At 39.7% G+C, this 21,672-nt stretch overlaps 1 protein-coding gene across 7 annotated transcripts in view; it reads right to left on the bottom strand.

Moving 5' to 3' along the window:
- RERE (arginine-glutamic acid dipeptide repeats) overlaps positions 1 to 21,672 on the bottom strand; it is a 409,522-nt gene that overhangs the window by 250,818 nt on the left and 137,032 nt on the right. For all 7 annotated transcript variants that reach the window (XM_057305330.1, XM_057305328.1, XM_044391460.3 and 4 more), the window contains exon 2: positions 6,194 to 6,662. In XM_057305330.1, coding sequence (XP_057161313.1) covers positions 6,194 to 6,518 — 325 coding nt within the window. In that variant the 5' untranslated portion in view covers positions 6,519 to 6,662. The remainder of the gene's footprint in view (positions 1 to 6,193; positions 6,663 to 21,672) is intronic.

The raw sequence follows: 21,672 nt of genomic DNA on the forward strand, positions 1-21,672 counted from the left end.
AGGCCTGAAAAAACAGATCTTTCCTCTTGCCTTCAGAAGGAGCATGACCCTGTTGACTCCTTGATCTTCAAGTTCTAGCCTCCAAAACTATGAGACGATATGTTTCTGTTGCGTAAGCCACTCAGTCTGTGGTATTCTGTTAAGGCAGCCCTAGCAAAGGCATACACTGCCTCACTGTGCTTCCTCCTCCCAAATAAAAGGTCTAAAGAGGATTATGCAGACTGCAATCACAGCAGAGTCCGGCATGCCAATGAAGATCTTGGGATTGAGCCTACTGCCAACAAGGGATCCACGGGAAGGCATTAAGCAGGTTAATATTGGGTTTATTGACTGCAAACAAACCTGTAACACATGCCAAACCACTTTCATTCAAGCTGAGCCTAAAGGTTCCTTTATCCAGAGTTTATATTTTTTATTACACAAAAAATATTCTTGCAATCATCAGAAAAATTTGTGCCTCAACCCAAAATAAGAATGCCACAAGACACCTTCATTTGCATGTCACATCTACCTAAAATTCTTCAACAAGTACAAGAGACACAGATAAAAAGATACAGATCAAATGCAGTTTTATTTTCTCCAAAAATTTATGTACTGGAACACCAAATGGCAGAATTTTATTTTGCTTTATTTTATTTTATTTTATTTTATTTTATTTTAGTGTTTATTTCTAGTGTTTGTCTTAGCAGTTGCCATAGATAAGTTTTCAATTATTCGGAGAATCAAGCCTTTGAAACCAAAGTCAGGCTCTTACCAGGTCAGAGTGCAACCCCTCAGAGAACAATCAGTAGCTAAATGTTAAGACATGCCATTTGTTAAAACACTGGGGACTTTCTTCCCTCTTTAACTAGGAACTCGACTCAAAGGGAAATTATCCACTAGGAAAATAGTTTCATGTTTTGACTTTTTAAGTAAATTTTTCATTGAGGTATAGCACATACATAAAAAGCGCAAAGCATGATAAACTCCCACAATGCAAATAAACCCATGTAACTGGCAGTGTCACCATGAAAAGGAACATGACCAGGCCCTGGAAGGTGCTCTTCCTGGAATCATACAGTGTTAGACTTTCTTGTGTCTACTCAACATTATGCTCAATTAATAGTCTACTTTTAACTGCAGTAGTCGTTCAAAAATATGTACATTCCATTCTCATTCAAACCAGATTCCCAGGTTTTATTTGTTTAGTTTGGATTTTTTCCAGCTTAAATTCCATTTGCATCAAAGGAAATTAACACCTCAATGTTCAATGTATACTCAGTTCTAATTTCTAGGTCTTTTTTTCAGTTCAAGTCCCCAGTTCCTAATAAAGGGGGAAATTTTGCAAATAAAAAGAGGAAATGTTTTATTTCACCTAAGATTTCATAAACCACAAACTTAAAGTTCTTTGTCTTCTATATATAACATTTATCTTCATGAAAATAACAAACTTCTTCATAAAGGTAGAAGGAAAACAGACATAACTTGAAAATCCCGAATCTTTATTTCTCCCCCACCCCATGTATATGTTGAAGATCTCTGTTATTCTAGGAATATATCGAGGGTAAATGGGAGAGTCAAACAGAAGTAGCAGTGGATATGACAAAATACAAGAAACGCAGAACCAACTTAACAGGCATTTTTTTTAAAGAACATGTTTCCTTATCAAAATAGCAAGCAAACTGATAAGCCAAAATGAAAAAGTATCTCTCAATAATTTGAATTTGATTTTTTGACTGTATTACATGATCAGGAATAAAAAAAAAATCATGGTATCTAACTGAAAATAGTGAATACACTATTGGTGAGAATGTAAATGGGTACAGCTACTCACTACAGAAAATGGTTTGGTGCTAAGTGAAATAAGTCAAGCAGAGAAAGACAATTATCATATGGTTTCGCTCATTTATGTAACATAAGAAATAGCAGGGAGATCGGTAGGAGAAGGAAGGGAAGGATGAAGGCGGGGTAATCATAAGGGGAAATGAACCACGAGAGACAATGGACTCTGGGAAACAAACTGAGGGCTTCAGAGGGGAGAGGGGGTGGGGGATTGGGATAGGCCGGTGATGGGTATTAAGGAGGGCACGTATTGCATGGAGCACTGGGTGTTACACGCAAACAATGAATCATGGAACACTACATCAAAAACTAAGGATGTACTATATGGTGACTAACATAACATAATAAAAAAGTTTTAAAAAAGAAAAAAAGGGGGAAAAAGAGAAAATGGCAGTTCCTCAAAAAACTAAAAACAGAACCACCATACAATCGAGCAATTCCACTACTGGGTATTTAGCTGAAGGAAATGAAATGACTATCTAGAAGAGACATCCACACCCTTATGTTCACTGTAGCATTATTCACAACCTAAGTGACTGCAAATGGATGAATGGATCCAGAAAACGTCATATATAGATACATGTTACCTGGCCAATAAAAAAAGGGGTGGGGGAGGGGGGATCCTGAGAACTGGATGAACCCTGAGGTCATCACGCTAAGGCAAACAGACAGAAAAAGACAAAATAGTGCATGGCGTCACTTACATGTGGAATCTAAAAACACCAAACTCACTGAAACAGAGACCAGATTAGTGGCTGCCACAGGGAGGGGGGTGGGGGGGATGGAGGGAACGGGTGGAGGTGGTCAAAGGGTACAACCTTCCAGTTAAAAGATGAAAAAGTCCTGGGGATATTATATACAGCACGGTGACTGAAGTTAAAAATACTGCATTGTAAAAAAAAAATAAAAAAATAAACTGTACAGAAAAAAAAATAAATACTGCCTTGTATGTTTGAAAGTTAAGAAAGTAGATTAAGTTTTCACCCCCCACACACACACACAATAGTACCTATGTGTGGTGATGGATGTGTTAACTAGCCTTATTGTGGTAATCATTTTGCAATATACACATATTTAAAATCACTACATTGTACATCTTGAACAACATTAGATGTCAATTATATCTCAGTAAAGCTGGGGGGAAGGGGAGAAAATAGTGGAAAGAAATTAATATGCCACCCACAGCAAACTTTAGAAATCAATATCCTATGCTAAAGAAGCCCATAAGGGAAATCTGGCTGCACACAGCTTTGTAATAAATCAATTTGTTACCGTGACAGTCATCTCAAAAGCAGAGTAATGGTTGATAGACAACAAAGAAGTTAGATTAGACATGGGGGCAATATATAATAGAGCCCTACAAGGTTTTTGTTTTGGTTTTTATGGTAAGTCTTAAATCATTTATTGGCAAATAAATGATTCAAGACAGACTTCCATATTCTAACCTATGCCATTATTCATCCATCCATTCTATTATTCTAACTTGGACATCGTTCATCAGTCAATAAATGTTTGAAAAGTTTTCAGAAATTTATTCAACAAATATTTAAAAATACACACTATGTGTACATTACTGTCATAGGTGCCAGGAATTCAATGATAAGGAAAAGCAGATTTTAAGCCTTTATGGAAGAGAGAGACAGATATTAATCCTAAAATAACAGAAATAAAAAGAAAATTATTAGTTGTAAGTTCTAGAAAAGATTCATAATGCTATGACAGTGTTTATTAAGGAAATCTGTGTAACTTGGGAGAGGAAAGGCAGTAACTCTGAAAGGGGAGCACTGAAAGAAGGACAGGAATTAAGTAAGTCTGTCTGTGTGTGTATGGAGAAGAGGTTCGCTAGCCTGAGGCAAGAGCAAGTTGCAAGTGCAAATGGCCTGAAGCAGGAGGCAACAGGAGCAATAAGCAACTTCAAGTCAAGCTGAGCTCCTGTGGACAAAATAGAAATAACTCCACAGAGATGAGGAGCAGGGGCAAAAAAGAGCTGGTTGTGACTATGCATGAGATTAAATTTTAGCTAGTAACAAACTCTAAATAATATCACTTTCTCAATAAAATCTCATTCTTCTCAGACCAAATAATCTGAAGAACACTGAGAGGTCAAGGTCAGTCTCCTAACCAAAGAGACACACATCCACTGGACCTGGCAATGTGCAAACCCCAGGCCACAACACTGTCACCCACCTGAGTACAAGGGGCACCTCACACAAAGTGGTTATGCTCTGAGTGTCACAGAAAATTTCACATCACTTTTGGTTTTCATAGATTCTTTATATTTAGCTTCAGGACAGAACATATCTTTTTCATATTTCACAAAGGTCCTCAAGATTTACAAAACAATGCCTGCCTTCATAAATTACTCAGTTCAACTCCAAAACACTTCAAGAACTCACTGTTTGTAAACAAGCCCCGAGTGACATCCCTTCACATACTCTTCCATACATCAAGCAGGAAGGGCTTCTACTATCCACTAAAAGGTGCAAGATCAATGGGCACCCAAACCCGTTTCCTCAAAAGTGGTTTCCCTTAGAGACATAATCAGCAGAAACAGGATGCCACCATCCCATAAATGGGGAAGAACAGCAGATTTGGTGGTTTTTTTTTTTTTTTTTTTTTTTAACATTACAAAGGCTTCCTGAACTGCAGGACATCTCAGGGTCATTAACTATGAATCTCTTATGACAGGGACAGTATGTAAGGCACTTCCCACTCATGTCTGACTACAAATATTTGAGGGAAGTATCAGCACTGACACAGGAGTAACATTCCCTTGAGAAAGGTGGGTATTCGATACTGCACAAGGCAGTAGGCCTTTTGACAATGATCCAGACGATCACATTATCACACTGAATTGTTACATATCATGAGAAAAGGATAACAAGATCTTTCCTTATTTTTAAGTTATGATACTCTAATCTGTATCTAAAGAAGTTAACACGTTCTGTTCCTTTCTCGCGATTTAAAATGGAATAGATTGATGTATGTAATGCATAGTAACTCTATAATGAGATATTCTTCAGTGGCTCAGATATTCTTACTGTCCAATATCTAAGTCTTTTAAATCATAGACACTGACAATATCATAACCCACACATTACTAGATCTCTACCGCAGAGCTCTCGCTCACCTAAAACCTAACGCTATACTTTTATGTCACATAAGTATCTCCTCAATCATCAATAAATTAAAGCTGTGACTACAAGTTTATATAAGTTCTAATACTGTTTATCTTTTGAAATTCAGAACAAATTCCTATACAGGGGGAAAAAAATCTGGTACTTTACACAAAGTTCAGAAAAGTTAGAGTACTCCTCAGTAAAACAACTGTACCAGGTTAATGACATAATATAATTTCTTTAACTTCTCTTTCCTGGAAGAACAGCAAACCAGGAGGCTTTTAATCTCTTAATTACACCTCATGAAATTCATGTCACTTCTCAGCATTACAAGTAATTCAAACAAAACCACTTTAGCTAGTTTTATTGACTTCTGTAAGAAAAATACCTTCACACACACAATACCTGACATGAGAAAAGAAAAGTTCTATGGGGCGCCTGGGTGACTCTGTTGAGCCTCTGACTTGTGATTTCAGCTGGGGTCATGATTTCATGGGTCATGGGACACAGCCCCAATTCCAGCTCAGCGGGGAGTCTGCTTGGGAATCGCTCCCTCCTTCTCTCTACCCCTTCTCCCACTCATACACACATTTACTCTCTCTCCCTCTCTCTCAAATAAATAAATCTTTTCCAAAAGGTGGGGGAGAAAGTTTTGCGGGTGCCCGGAAGGTTCTCAATCACTGGTTTCCCTGCATCTCATCTGAAGGCTGGTCTGTCTCTCTCCGAACAATGCTATAAACCTCAATACACTGAGTCAACTATAGTACATTTTCTGGTAAACAAAGCAAGTTAGTTGTCTTCATCTATTATCATTGGTTAGAGATTCTGAAGCTCAATTCCTTGGAAAAGGAGGTTACCAGAGAAATAAACTTTGGTCTAAAGGCTTTTAAAAATACTTCTTCAGCTTCTGCTCACTCCTGCAGCTAATGTGAAACATCCTGCTTCTAAGAATCTCAACTAAGGTTTACTTACCCTACCATGTATTCTATTCTGCAGGGGTGTTGAAGATAAAGAACAAGAGGTAGAGCACAAGGACACGAGGAAAGAAATGACAAACACACAAACTAGGACAGAAGACCAAGCTGAGGTAGACACGAGCAAGAAGCCAGTAAATCCAACTGCCCCAAAGTGGATTAATGTGTTTCCTACCCAAAACTACTATCTCCTTTTTTGGATCCCCTGCCTTCCCTAATGTGTAAAGAGGCCTGTAAATGCTGATGTCACTTCTCCACCACAAACACTGTGCTCCTTACCTCCTGGTCTGTAGACAACATCATCCTCAGTGATGTAAGAGGTTATCTCGCCAGTGTCTGTCCTTTCATAACGAGATTTTTTTTTCGGTGGTTTCTTTTTGTTCTTCTTCGTGGACTCCTCCGTGGTGGCACTATTGTTATCATTATCCTCATCTTCGCTGTGGTCACTCTCAGCATAATTTTTGGCTCCTCCTTCCAAGGTGCAACTCCTGCGTGGTCTTGAATTCTCACCCTCTCTTGCTTTGTCTCGTTTATCTCTTTCTCGGTCCCGATCTCGGTCCCGGTCCTTCTCTTTGTCTTTGTCTTTGTCTTTGTCAGCTGTCATGATTCGCCACGTGCCTTCTTCTGTCCTCTCACGGCTAGGCCTCCGTGAAAGGTAGACAGTAAGCCTGGGCTTCAGTCTTCTGAATTTCTCACTCAATTCCAGGGAAAATCCAACCACTCCAACTACCCCAACGTTTCTAAAACGCTAGGCAAGAAAAGACAGAAAGAGAAACTGATGTTACTTTAACATTTTCTCATATTTCCTTCCTAAAATAATGTTTTGTTAAATGAATCTCTTACTCATGTTTTAGCCCCAAAAATCTGCCAAACCATAGGAAAAAAGTTAGGACAAGTGAGACAAAGTTTAAGTAGATAAAGCTTTTTGGCCTCAGCTAGTGTATGGTTTGGGATTTACCACCACACCAATAATGAAAACATCTCAGCATAATAGTAAACCATACTTTCTGTACACATCAATTGTTTTTCTTCTTTTAAAGGAAAAAGCAAAGTGTACCCTAATACATAACATATAATGGCTGTAATTATACAAAAGGAGTTTCATAACCCAAAATATTAATTTACAAGGGCAAGAACCTATATACTAAAACTACTTCCACGTGGGGGAAAAATAATTTGGATAGCCTGGAAAAATGTCTCAAGATGTCTCTCACAGGGAACTATCTTCTGAAGACTCTTTCTAGCCACATCTCCAAATCTCCAGAGCTCCTCTTAAGAATAAACACAGGCACTGACTCAAATAAAAGCAAAGACCCTCAAAGCAAGATTCTTTTGCCCTCAATTACTATTTTTCCCATCTTCTAAGTCTACTACTCTAGTTATTTTACAGGAAAAATGGTATTCTCTGAATTATCTGTGCCTTAACAAAACAAAACAGCTTTCAAAAACAACCTTCCATCTTTAGGGAATATTAGGTGGCTTTTAAATTCTTTCAAATTTCCACTATTAATAACTTCCCTAGTAAACTCCTCTGTAGAACTAAGGCCAACAAGGAAAGACTCAAGTTTTCAAGGTTTTACAATGAGAAGAGAGATTCTCCAATTCCAACCCAACACAATTATTATAAAAATTTTACAGGGCGGGTGTAGGACAATGATAGACAGATAGGGACTGTTCCGTTTACAAGTCAGTTTGGGGACAGTCATAATTACCAGTAATTTATCATTTGCCCTCCTGTATCATCTTCCTCAACATCTTCTCTCATTTGTTCAACGATCTATACTAAACACTATCTATGTGCCAGGTGTTTGGAACTGAAGATACAATGAGGGAAAAATTCAAAGAGTCCTTGCCCTCAATGTTCTAATGCCAAAAAAAAAAGAAAAGAAAAGAAAAGAAAAAAGCAAGGAACTGATCAATATGAGAACCATCTGTTTCTTATGTTACTAGGGCCAGACAGAAAACAACATATGCAAACAAACAAAAGATTGGTCCTCTTTACTTAGACAACAATAAACAAATCAACTTGCAATTACATGCCTTAAACACAGAGAAAATTCTATTTGGTCATGCCAAAACCATAAAAATTATCATATACTCTCTCCAAAACTGTTAGGTCAAATCTGACACCAGAAAAGACCTCTCCATGAGCACCTCAAATATCCTTAGGCATTCAAGAAAATATAAAATATTCACAACCGCCTATGGGAGACAGACCTATGAACGAGCAATAATGCTGACAATTTAAAGCAAAGTCAGAAGGGAGTAAGCATGTAGCACAGACGTAGATTACTTCCTTCTACAAAGAAATATGCTTCTAGATGGGATTTCAATTTTCTAAACATATTTCAAGAAAATGAAAAATTATCCTAGTGCCTGCAAAAGTTCTGCCTAGATGAATCATCTGCTAAACAGACAGTAATATACTCCCAAGTCCCTGTAGGCCACTAGTGTTAGCAAATGAAAATACACAAAGAGACATATTACTTTCTCCACTGGGCTTAAGTTTAAAGCATGAACAAGCCAATCATGCAAGAAAGAAAACTATCAGCTAACACCGTTGTTAAAACATTCCTCTTTGACACTGAAAACATACCAAGGTCTACTGGGAATCTAAAAAGAACAAGGAGCTTAGGCTGAAAACCTCTTAGATATAGCTCAAGGACAGACAACTGATGAATTTAAGGAAAAGATCATTCTCTCCAGGGTTAACGAGATAACCAGAAAATTATGTAAAAATATTATTTCAGTACTCAAAAAGGAAAGAAATATTAAGTCTAAATTGTATATTCAACACTACTCCTTACAAAATCACATACTAGTTTCTATTTACAAAGAAATTTGAGTTATTTCTGACAAGAGTAAGCAAGAAAGAAAATTCAAGAAACAACAGAGAGGGCATCCACAAAATAAAATCCCGTGTGTGTACCCAACTTTCAGGTAACTAAGAACAGTGATACTCCAAAGAAAAAGTCAACCAATTACCATTTACATTTGGCTCTAAAATACAGTGCAACAGGGATGTATGGGTTTTTTTCCTCTGCATTTACCATACTAATCAGAATATTTTTGAGCCTCATTATATAATGACCAACACACAATAATAATGTGACATTTGAGGAAAGGGACCCAGAGAGAAACCAGATGTCAATGAGATGTGTAGTTGTCACTTCAATTTGCTAGAAATGATCTACCAATACAACAACAGCATTTTTGTTAACAATAAGGGGTTTACAAAGCAGGTTTCTGCCATGATCTCATTCAATTCTTTCTCTCAACAGCTCAGTGAAATGAACCAGACAGAAGTCACCATCCCCACCTTATATAGACTACAGAAGGGAAACGGAGAAGAAATCACGTGCATGAAGCCATACAGCCAATGATTCTGCCAAAGTAAACCCCATCTGATCTGATTACAACCTACTAGTCAGGTCATTATCTGTGCCCCCAAGGTCACCAGCTCTTCATAAGTGCTAACTTTTCCTGCATGCATCCGGGCTGATAAGTTGCCCAGATTTAGGAAACACACTCACTTTGCCCTTCCCTTCCCCAAAAGAAATTTTTGTCCAGTAACAAAGACAAAAATATTGAAGGTATTTCTGTCGATCCACTGCTCCATCTAGTTAAACAAAACCAGTAAAAGATACTTTAAAAAATTTTTTTTAAGATTTTATTTTTTTATTTATTTGAGAAACAGCAAGAGCGAGCACGCGTGCGCGTGAGTGTGAGCCGGGGGGGTTGGCGCAGGGGGAGAGAATCCCAAGCAGACTCCGAATTGAGCTCAGAGCCCCATGTAGGGCTCAATCCCACGATACCAAGGATCAGTTCGGACCTAAGCCGAAATCAAGAGTTGGACACTTAAATGACTGAGCTACCCAGGCACCCCTATAAGATACTTTAATAACAAAAAAAAAAAAAGAAGAAGAAGAAAAAGAAGAAGAAGAAGAAGAAGAGAAAGAAAGAAAGAAAGAAAGAAAGAAAGAAAGAAAGAAAGAGAGAAAGAAAAAAAGAAAATCTAATCTAGAACATGTTCAGACTCACAACAGTCCATCTATTCACTGAACAAATGTCTACCAAATGCCTACTGTATACTAGTTACTGCTCTAGGTGTAAGGAAAGCAGCAGAGAACTACACACGAACTTCCCTGCTCTTGTGGAATTGATGTTCCAGGGAGTGGAGAAAGACCATAATCAAAAGAATGATATATATACAGTACATGGAAAGATCTTAAATGGGGAATCCAATGGGGGGACACAGAGAGTGGGAGAATTGCAATTTTAAATGACGGTGAAGGAATGCCTCAGGCTTTGCCCCGAGCTAGCGTGTTAGAGAAAAAGCTATGAGGGCACATGAAGGGAGATCATTCCGGCAGAGGGAGAGGAGGTGCAAATGTCCAGAGGCAGAAGTGAGCTGAGCACACTCAAGACACAGGAGGCCGATGGGGCTGCAGTGGCATGAGGAAGAGGGAGAGTGGTGGGAGATGAGTTCAGAGAGGTGAAGGGGGGCTGGATCCTGCCTTGTACGCCAGTGTAAGGACACTGGAGCCTTTACTCAAGTGCCACGAAGTGACATGAAGTGACTCCAATGACACTTCAGCCACTGCAGGGATCTGAGTAACAGAGAAAGACATGATCTCACTTGTGTTTAAGATCACTCTGGTCATTGGGAAAAAAACCTAAAGGGATGCAGGGGTTGCAGCATGAAGAGGAGGGAGGCTTACTGCAACAAGCCAGGTAAGAGGCAAAGGTAGCTGGGACGGACCAGCATGGCAGGAGCAGAGAAGGGGAGGAGTCTTATTTTCTATGTATTTTTAAGGCAAGTGTCAAACTGGATGTGCTGACAAACTGGGAGGTGAGGTGTGAGGGAAAGAAGTCAGGAACAACTCCAAGGGTTCTGGCAAGAGCAGCCGATGATGAAGTGGGCATTATATAAGTTTTGGAAGAAAGATTAAGAGCTCAGGTACGAACATGCTAAGTTTGAAAAGCCTATAAAAACCACATAAAGTTTTTCAGTAGGCAGAGGTCCAGGCTGGAGATAAAAATTTACTTTTTAATTTAGTTTTTAAAGCCATGAGATTGAATGAGATCAGCAAGGAAGTGAATGTGCATGGTTTTTCTGATAAAATTTTTTAAACCCACAAAAACCTTTATTACTCATGCTGGAGTAGAGTGGATATTCAAAACAGACCTACAACTTATACATTTCTAAAAGCAGTACCCCTAGGACTCATTAAAAAAACATATATTCCTCTCACTAGTTTCTACATTTATCAGGTTGCACTTCATCATTTTATCTTAACTGGTAAAATCTGGTCAGCTGGTCTAGCTGTGTTCGCAGCTAATCCGAGTCAAAGGCCTTCAGGAACCAGTGACACAGAAGTACTCTTCTTAACTTCAGTTACTTCACCTTCCACATAAACATCATTTGCCTCTTCAAAGTGAAGCCACCAACCGCCTACAAACCCCTCAACACTACTTATCAGAACCGATTCAGATAAAGTGCCAAAATTTCTGTCATGCTCAGGGCCCAAACCTCACTTTAAGAAAACCATTTCCTGACACTATTTAAGCAGTCCCAGCTGGACTGAGAAGCCAAGACCCAAGTTCTTGCCACTGCTATGTACTGAACTACCTTGGGCAAATCACTCTACCTCTCTGAATCCATTTCACTGCTGTGAAACAGGGACCATCACCTGCTACTTCACAGAGCTGCTATGAGAATTAAGTTAATTAAGCAGACCATATGAGTACGCACTTACAGACTGTGAAGTGCTTTACAGATGGAAACTCTCACTAGTAGATAATACCCAATAATATATCTGCTATGCAAGATACAAACGTAGCCAAACATTATCCCCCACCCTCAAGAACTTAGTATCTCTTGTGGCGCGTGGGGGGGAGGATTCTGTTGTACAACCGAGAACTAAATCATGTAAAATGGACTACAAATGACAAAAATTTAAAAAAAAAAAACTCTCTGGGATCATGTAAAACTCACTTATCCATGAAAAGTTGCCACTCCTTCCTGAGTTCTCACTCCCTGAATGCTAATAACTTAAGCCAAATTCTGTAGGACACTTGACTCACCAAATGCAGCTAGTGAAGTACAATTAATTCTTCCTCATTCAGCCAGATCAAGAAATATTTGTGTTTGCTAAATGCCCCACCACACACCAGGCATTTTGCTCAGCTCTTAGGGTCTACCAGTCATATCCTGAATATCTCTATAATTTTACCCATTGCTCCTGCTGATTCTAACAAGGCATCATCATCTTTCACACAGATTAATACAACTGCCTTCTAACTGATCTCTGTGACTAAAATTTTGCTTGTTTTTGCCTTCCTTCCAATTCATCCTGCAATGCAGCCAGCCAGCATGTCTGACACTGCACCACTTTTTTTAAACAGCTTTACAGAGATATAATTCACACCCCCACACAATCTAGCCTTTAAAATAAGTACAATTCACTTTCCGCCATTCCTTTCCAAAGACTGTATAGACCTTTACCTTCTGACTGCCCCCTCTGCTTCTCCAGCTCCATCTCCACCTCTCCTGTATGCTCCAGCCACCTCAAAGCACCTCCTTCCATCTCAGGAACCCACGAGCTTAGAAAACGCATCCCTTCCCCTTGGTCTGCCTAACCTCTGCGCACCTTCAGGGCTTCAGGCATTTCTGCTGCCTAACTCCAGGAAGGCTCCCACTGTTCCCCATTCTGCCTGTAAAAGGGCCCTTGCTGATCCCACTACCACCATCCATTGCTAACCTGTGTCCTTTCTCCACTAACTGACAAGGACCATGGCTATCATATCATGTTTACTGAAACAACTCCGACTAAAGCAATTTCCTCTCTGTATCAAATCCACTGGAGAGTGTCAACCTCATTAACATTTGACCATTCAGCATCCTGGGGCTGAACAAACATCCTCCTTCTGGGAAGGCTGCTTGACTTTGGCTTACCTGGCAAGGTCCTCTCCTGGGCCTATCTACCTGATCCTCTGCCCCCAGTACCCCGCCAGCCAGAGCAGGAGTTCTACAGGGCACTATGTGGGGTCCCTTTCTCATCCTCGACTTCCATCATACATGTCCATCAGCCCACAGGCAACACAAACACACAGGTGATCCACAAACGTACATGTCTACCAAACGTCAGCACAGTGAAAACTGTCCACCTCAAGTCTCCTCCTGCAGGGCTCAAAGGTATCCCCAACACATCCAAACTAAAGGCACACTCCGGCCCCAAATGAGCCCCTCTTCTAAATGGTCTCTTCTCAGTGACTGGTGCCCCTGCCCACCCTTGTTATGCAAGCTGGACACCCAGGCAGCATCATTAGCGCCTACCTCTCATCCTGGCATCAACAAATCCTGTCACTGTTACCTTATAAATTTCTCTCAACCTCCTCTACTTCAGGACACCTCCAACACCACAACCTCAGTTAAAGTTCCTAGGATGGCTTTTCTGGACCACTTCAACTGGCTTCTCCTCAAATACACTCCTACGAACCCTTACAATTCTTCTACACTTTATAGCCAGGGTGCACGCACCTTTCAAAAGGCTGATGTGATTATGTAAATCCACACCTTAAAAATGGTCATTGAATGACTTCCCACTTCTGTTAGCTAAAAACCCAAATCATAACATGATCTGCAAGGCCCTTTTACTTCTTTCTAATTTTTCTTAAGTTATCTCTACCCCCAGGGTGGTGCTTGAACTCACAACTCCCCAAGACCAAGAGTTGCACGCTCCTCTGACTGAGCCAGACAGGTGCTCCAAGAGCCCTTTACCTTTTTACCTTACTCATCTCGCACCACTCTGGCATTCCTTCCCTCAGCTCCCTGAATACACCACACTCCCTCCTACCCGGAGGGAGTACTGCGCTCAAGTTCTTCCTCTGGTCTGTGATGCTCCTCTCCTTTCTTGGCCTAGGCATCTCCTACTCTTCCTTCAGGTCACAGCTCAACAGCAACTTCCTTGAGATGTCCTTTCCTGTCCAAAATGACTAGGCTAAATCCCTTTGCAACACTTTCCACAACTATAATTTCACATTTATTTGTGTGATTTGATTAACAGCTGTCTAGAAACTAGACGCTCCATGAGAAATTGACCCTTGACTTTTGTTGCCGTCTGTTGTACTCTCAGATCCTGACTCTGGTATATAAAGATGAGCAATAAATTACCTTTTCCTGCCCTCCCTTTCACGCATGAGCTAGATAAGTCAAGAGAGCACTATGATAAGACTTTTATTTGGGAAAGAAAATATTTCATGAGCAACAAGTGATGCTTGGGCTGGATCATAAACCAGAATAGGGTAGGGACGAGCAAAAAGATACAGAAAACATCCCAGGTGCAAAAAAGTACAGTAAGAAGAGCGGTAGATTAAATCACCATCCTTAAGGGGAACTACAGGGAAAAACCAGTAGGAAATAAGCTTGGGGGGATGAGGGGGATAGCTAATGGAGGCTCCTAAAATAATAAAGCAGCTAACTAACACTCACTGAGCACTTAATCATGCACTAAGCATTTTACATGTTAATTCATTTATTCTTCTCTAGATTAATAATTGTTCAAGAAAAAACATATATAAACCAGGTCATATGATCAACCTAACTCTATTCAGTAGCTACTATTGTTACGTACATTTTCCAATGCGAAAGCAAGCACAGAGAAGCTGAGCAAGGAGACCAAAATCACACAGTTACGTGTTAGATCTAGAATATATACCCAGGCTGCAGACTCCAGTGCCTATAACTCTTAATCACGAGGCCATACTGCCTTAAATGCCCATCCTTAAAATCCAAGTTATCCAAAACAGTAGGCTAAGCAAACAGGGTGTCATTGCAGGCTCTCGAGATGAAAATAGCATTTTGGAAACATTCATCTTGTCTGACTAGAGATATTTTCCATTAAGAGTTGTTAGTTCCATCTGAACAAGCTTGCTTTCAAATCCACTATCTCTGAAAGCCTAGATCAGGAACCAAAGCACCTCCAGAACTTCTGCCTTTGCCATTTCTGCATTTAGCATTCTCCTTTAGGAACAAAATGAGATGGTCCAAATGCGGAAGACCCAAGAAAGCTACCCCATCTGCTGGGTCCTGCCTCCAAGAGAAGCAGCTGCAGCCAGCATGCAAAAGAACACCAAAAAGGCATGCTACAGCTGGGCAACTTGCTTTCAAAGGGAAACCAATTTTCTTCTCCTGTTCCTTTTCATATCAACATCCTGGGAGAGAAAATGTAATGACTTTTGCTCTGAAAAGGGAAATGTCACTCTAACACTTGTCCTCACTGGGTAAGAAATAAGGTATTCTCGTAAGCAGCAACCTGCTACAAAGAATACCTCAAAATATGGCAGAAAAATCACTGACGAACCTGCAAGGTAACACTGAAATACGGGGTCAGCAGGTCTGTGAACCCATGCAGAAGTAAAACTGTGTTTTATCTGAAACTGATGTGGTACTAAGAGTAGTTCTTCTGTGTAAAAATAAATGGGTTGTGAAATTCTTCCACCTGACAAACCCAACAAAATGACTGGCTCTACATGTCCCTCCAACAATTATCTACATTTGGGGTTAATGAATATTTAAACTCAATCAATTCTGAGTTCATATACTCACTCCCGGAACATGTATCTCATTAAAAGAACATAAATAACTGAGATGGGATGCACTAGTCAAATTCAAAGAGGGACCTCTGCGGTATCAAAACAGAGGGACCTGCCGAATGAATGGCCCTTATTCAGAAGTGGATGTAATGCTTAGAGTAACACTTCCTCCCTCAGAAGCTTGGGGGAAAAACTGGAAGAATGGAGATTAGTGGACTCTTGACAATTAATTTCTTCCAAAAAGACATAACAATAAAAAAACAGAGGACCTGCAAAGGGTGGGGAAAGCACCCAAACCAGCAAAACACTAGATTACAATTAACAACTCATTAAAATTAAATAACAATATATAATCTTTTTATTTGAAGTAGGAATAAGGAATTCCCAAAGATGAGGTGCCCAAGAAGGTCTCCATAAATAAACAAGTAAACAAATAAATCACTAATTACCCAATCAATCACCCCTTTCTTTAAAGAACACACAAACACGGATACCTGGGTGGGTCAGTCGGTTAAGCGGCTGCCTTCAGCTCAGGTCATGATCCCAGGGTACCGAGATCGAGTCCCACACTGGGCTCCTTGCTCAGCAGGGAGCCTGCTTTTCCCTCTGCCTGCCACTCCCCGTTTGTGCTCTCTCTCTCTCTCTCTTTCTCTCTCTCCTCCTCTTTGACAAATAAATCAAATCTTAAAAAAAAACAAAAAAGAACACAAACTCATTCAATACAAGCAACTGCTTTCCTATATTGTTAAATGTGAAGTTCTACCAAATACATACAGAATTCTTTGCCTTCCACACTGCCTACAGTTGTGTCACTTCTGCTCAGTGGGTTAAAGAAAATTCAATGGTCACTCTAAAGAAGGCCTTCTCAGCTGTGGCACAATAAACATTTGGCACCAGATCGTTCTTTGTTGCGGGGAGGCTGTCCTGTGCATTATCCCTGGGTCTCTTCCCATGTAGATTCTAATAGCACAACCCTCTGCTCCAATCAGGACAACAAAAAAGAATTCCAAATATTGCCACCTATCCTCTGGGAAGCAAAGTTGCTTACAGTTGAGAACCACTGCTTTAAACAAATAAAATTATTTGTCTATCACAGAGATTTCAAGGGATTAATAAGCATGTGTGTTGCTTTGTTCATAATTATGCTTAACTAATATGCAATCCATAAAGGTAACACTATTACAAAAACTATAAGATGGCATGTTCTTTGTTCTCTGAAATAAGCTAGACTAATTCAAAGCATTGCCTGAAATAGTAATTACACAGGTGTCTGAAGCTGAATTAGGAAAACAGAAGTAACATATCCTGAAATCTTGATGTTTCCTGGCAAGCCCTGAAGGTTGTTAGGAGTAATATTTCTCATCGGTGACTTGTCTGATTATGGGGTCGAGTGGATGTTTCTGTTATCATACAATTAAAGAGAAAACCTGATGTCCACAATGCCAAGTACAAAGGAAACCAAATGCCTATGAATCCAAGACCCTGATATGAAAAGGGATAGAATTCCTAAACTCACTTTCCCAAAGCACGGCCATAAACAGAAAACTAAGCAGATGGATAAGTAAACTACAGTACATCCGCACAACAGAATATTATTCAGCAATAAAAAGTAAAATACTGATACATGTTACAACATGGATACAACCTGGAAAACATTATGATACATGAAAAAAAAAAAAGCCAGTCACAAAAGTGCACATATCATATGATCCCATTTATATTAAATGCCCAGGAAAGGCAAATCCACAGAGACAGAAAGCAGATTAGTGATGGGGGGGGGTGGTCATGACACTGTTATAGTTATGGGGTTCCTTTTAGGAGTGATAAAAATGTTCTAGAATTGACTGCGGTGATGGTTGCACCTATCTGTGAATATATTAAAAGCCCTTAAATGCATAATTTAAATGGGTAAATTATATTTCAATAAAGCCATTCAAACACAGAAACAGCAGTGTTACAAACGAGTAAGAGGAAACTCAAGCTTTACTACAGCTAAGAAAAAAGATACATCTGGCTAAAATAAGGAGGAGCTTTTACCTCTGCAATTGAGTAAAACCACCTCTTAAAGCTGTAAAAGCATAGTTAATTAAACATACAGAAGGAGAAGTTTTATTTCATGTAATGCTAGGAATGAAAGAGAACATTCTTTGGACCACAATATTCTTTAATACACAGGAATATGTGGTCAGGTTTACCATCTCTACCCAACATGTGCAGAAGTAGGTAACTTGGACAGGGTTGCTCTAAGTCTGCAGAGCTCCAAGATTCAAAGTAATTCGCAACCATGGCACAAAAGCACTCAGCGTTTGATGAAAGGTAATGACAGGGTGAATTTTATAGTTAATACAATTACACTTCACACACATTTGAAAAACCAAAAGCACTCATAATGCACTTCTAATCCATGGGTACAAATTATATCAAGGGAAAAAAAGAATCATAAAACTCACTGGAGCAGTCCTTCTAAAAACACTTAGAATCTGAGTCTTAGATGAAAAGGAAAAGTAGCCCTGACTAAAAGCAGAGTCTAAGCCAAAACTCAACTGGCCATTTTCTATGTATGAGCTATTCTAACTGGGCGTGATTCTCTCTAGGTTGACCACATTTATTACCCTGCCATCTTTGTTAGCCTGAGGTCAGAGAAAAGCAGAAGAGCCACCGGAATTACTCAATTGCAGATGCAGGCAACCAGTGACTGAGGAGCAAGTACTGGGAGTCCCATGGCCTGGACCACAATACTTAGATGTTGTAGCTGTAACACTGATTGTCAAATAAACACAAAGTCCAGAGCAGACTCTTGGTTACTTCTTCCACTAATTCAGCAAATATACATGTGTGACCAGAATACACAAAATCTCTAACCTCAGAGAGAGCTGAGAGTTAGAAAGGAGAGAGAAAGCAGGCAACAAACAAGAAAATACATAGTATATTACCTGCTGGTAAGTGCTATGGAGAAAAGCAAAGCGGAGCTAAGGGGATGAAAGGCTGTTAGTTTATTTAAGGTAATCACTGATAAGGGGTCATTTGACCTAAAGAAAGTAAGTGAGCAAGTTGTGTGGTTAGCTGGGTTGGAAAAGCATTCCAGGCAGACAGAAAAGCAAGGACAAAGGCATGGGACAGAAGCATGCGTGGCATATCCAAACAGTAGCAAAAGGCCAAGGTGGCTGAAGCAGTGAAGACAAGAAGGAAGCCAGAGATGAAGAGGAAGCTGGGAGCATTTACTGAAATAAGAGAAAAGCCATTGTAGGGTCTTGCATAGAGAAGTTAACTATCTGAGTTACATTTTAACAGATTCCCTCTGGCTGCTGTCGAGGTAGGAAACCATGGATTCAGGCAGGCAGTGCTCATGTATGGGTGCTAGAAGAGGTCAGAACGTAGACAGGTTGTTCCAGGAAAGCCATCATAATATGTTGTCAGATTGGTGTAGTATGAGACAAAGAAGGGGCCCAGAACTAGGCCTGAGCAACTGAGCTGTCATTTCTGATCCTGGGCCAAGAAGGAAAACTGGGAATTCTGTTTGAAACGTGTTAAATGCCTAGTAGATAATAAGCAGAGCTGAGAGGTCAGAAAGGTCTGGGCATGTAAATCTAGGAGTCCTAACCATACAAGTAGTACCAAAAATCATGAGAAAGGATGGTTGAAATATGGGGATAAAATACTCAAGGTGGCAAGAAAATAGTTTGCAGCAAATAAGACACCACTGAGAGGCCAAATAAATTTGTGAATGACCAGTGAGGCTGCAGTGACAGGATGGTGGCAAGATTGTAGCAGGACCATGTTCTGAAAATCCCAAAATGAAAACAATAGATGGTTTATTCACAGAGAAACCCATACATTCGTAACAGTTGCCTATAGACAGATTCCATATTAATGATGTTACCAAATGCTGCATTTAATAAAATCTAGGCTGCTATAGTCTCAGCTGGTTTCTACTCTAGAAAGACGAAAGAAAGGAACACCCCCCCGACCCCGTTTCAAAGAGAAATACACCTGTTGTCCAAATGAAGACCTGGGGGTGGAGTATGCTATTTGAAAGGTTCTCACCTTGCAAATTAATAAAAAAGAATTATGGATTTTATTTTTTTTTTAAGATTTATTTATTTGACAGAGAGAGCCAGCCAGCGAGAGAGGGAACATAAGCAGGGGGAGTGGAAGAGGAAGAAGCAGGCTCCTAGCGGAGGAGCCTGATGTGGGGCTCAATCCCGGAACACCAGGATCACGCCCTGAGCCAAAGGCAGACACTTAACGACTGCGCCACCCAGGCGCCCCAGAATTATGGATTTTAAAAATTACTTCCTTAAGTAACATTTCTGAGGCCCTAAAGTGAACACCGTAAGGTCCACATGAAAAGAGAGAAAGAAAACATGTAGTGATTAAGTATATGAATTCAAAACAGAAGTTCAATTCCAGAAAAATGAAGTTTAATAGGCTCATTAGTGATGTTTAGTTGGTGTCATAATTTGAATCCTAAAGAAGAATTGGTAAGTCAAAGAAGGGGAGGGGAAGGTGTATTATTTTAAAATATTTAACATAAAAGGTTTACCTAGATTCAAAATCTATGTGCATTAGCAAGAAAATTATGATTACACTGATCAATGAAGGAAAGGAAAGAGTGCCAAATTTAAAAAATCATACTTTGGAAACATAACTTTAAAAGATCAAATTACCAAATTCTGGCTAAGGACACGAAAGATGTTTCCAACAATGAGAGAAAATGCAATATTCTTCTGTCGTTTGCTACCTCCTCTATGAACAAATTCTTACATGAATGGTGACCTTCCAGAATTTGAAAAGATGTTCATCAAAAAGTCTTTATCAGAAATTGAATGTAGTCATTTTATGCCTAGAATACGATACAATAAAAATGTATGGTTCATAAAAGATGCTCAAATTTTCCCTTACAAATTTGGAAGACACTTTATTGGATATTTTAGATAAATTCAATGTTTATTATCTTCCCTCATTGTTATTTCCTATCTTATACTAGAGAATACACAATGAATTTTTCACAGTCCCATATAAGCACCCCCAAAATATTTCCAGTTTACCCAGTATGCTATACAAATATCATCTTCTATGTATGTGAAAGAGTGGGAAGCATGAATTCCAGGTAATCTGAACAGTGCAAACGGGTTCCACAGTTGACTGTTTTATATTCCCTGTACTTGTTGGCACCAAAAGACTGATTACATTAACATTCAGAATAAGAATAACCATAAAAGGAGCGGAAGCGTCACTGCCCAGTAAGACAGTCTACATTTTTAAATAAGCATTCTTACATCTAATTATCTAGCTGCCACCATTCATCAGCAATGATAGCAGCACTGCTAACTTTTTCTCGGCACTAAAGACTCTCCATGACCAAGAAGGGTACCCAAGAAGCCAAGAGCAGTCAAGTGATATATGACACATACAGCAAGAAGCTGAAAAGCACAACAGTCAAATCTGTGGGTGCCAGAGCCACATGGACACTTTCCATTTCAGAACCTGAAAATGAAGAAACTATAAGTGGAAAGAAGGAAACTATGAAAGGAGGCATGGTACAGCACAGACCTATAGAGTGTCACCTGAAGTTCCTACTGCAAGTGTCAGCAGTAACCTCTCTAGCTCTTCAGATATACCATATGTGGCTTCAGGCCCCAATGTTTAACCCTATTGTACCATCACAGTTTTTAAAGAATTCCTTTGCAAAATAAAAATAGCTTAAGAATATACCAGTGCCCTTCTATTAGGTGTTCACAAAAAAAAATCTTAAATACCACTAGCTCAGGGTCAAATTCTTTTTTTTTTTTTTTAAAGATTTTATTTATTTATTCAACAGAGATAGAGACAGCCAGCGAGAGAGGGAACACAAACAGGGGGAGTGGGAGAGGAAGAAGCAGGCTCACAGCAGAGGAGCCTGACGTGGGGCTCGATCCCATAACGCGGGGATCACTCCCTGAGCCGAAGGCAGATGCTTAACCGCTGTGCCACCCAGGCGCCCCTCAGGGTCAAATTCTAATTCTGTCTACAAAACAAAGCAAACAACAACACCACCTTGAATATGTGTACTCAGCAGTACACAGAGTAAACTCATATGGAAGACAAAACAATCTTTCATTTTCACCCTCCTCTTGATAAGAACAGATACACATTCAAGAATAAGTCCCTATTATAATATA

The sequence above is a fragment of the Ursus arctos genome, unplaced genomic scaffold, assembly GCF_023065955.2.
Source record: "Ursus arctos isolate Adak ecotype North America unplaced genomic scaffold, UrsArc2.0 scaffold_32, whole genome shotgun sequence".
NCBI lineage: Eukaryota > Metazoa > Chordata > Mammalia > Carnivora > Ursidae > Ursus > Ursus arctos.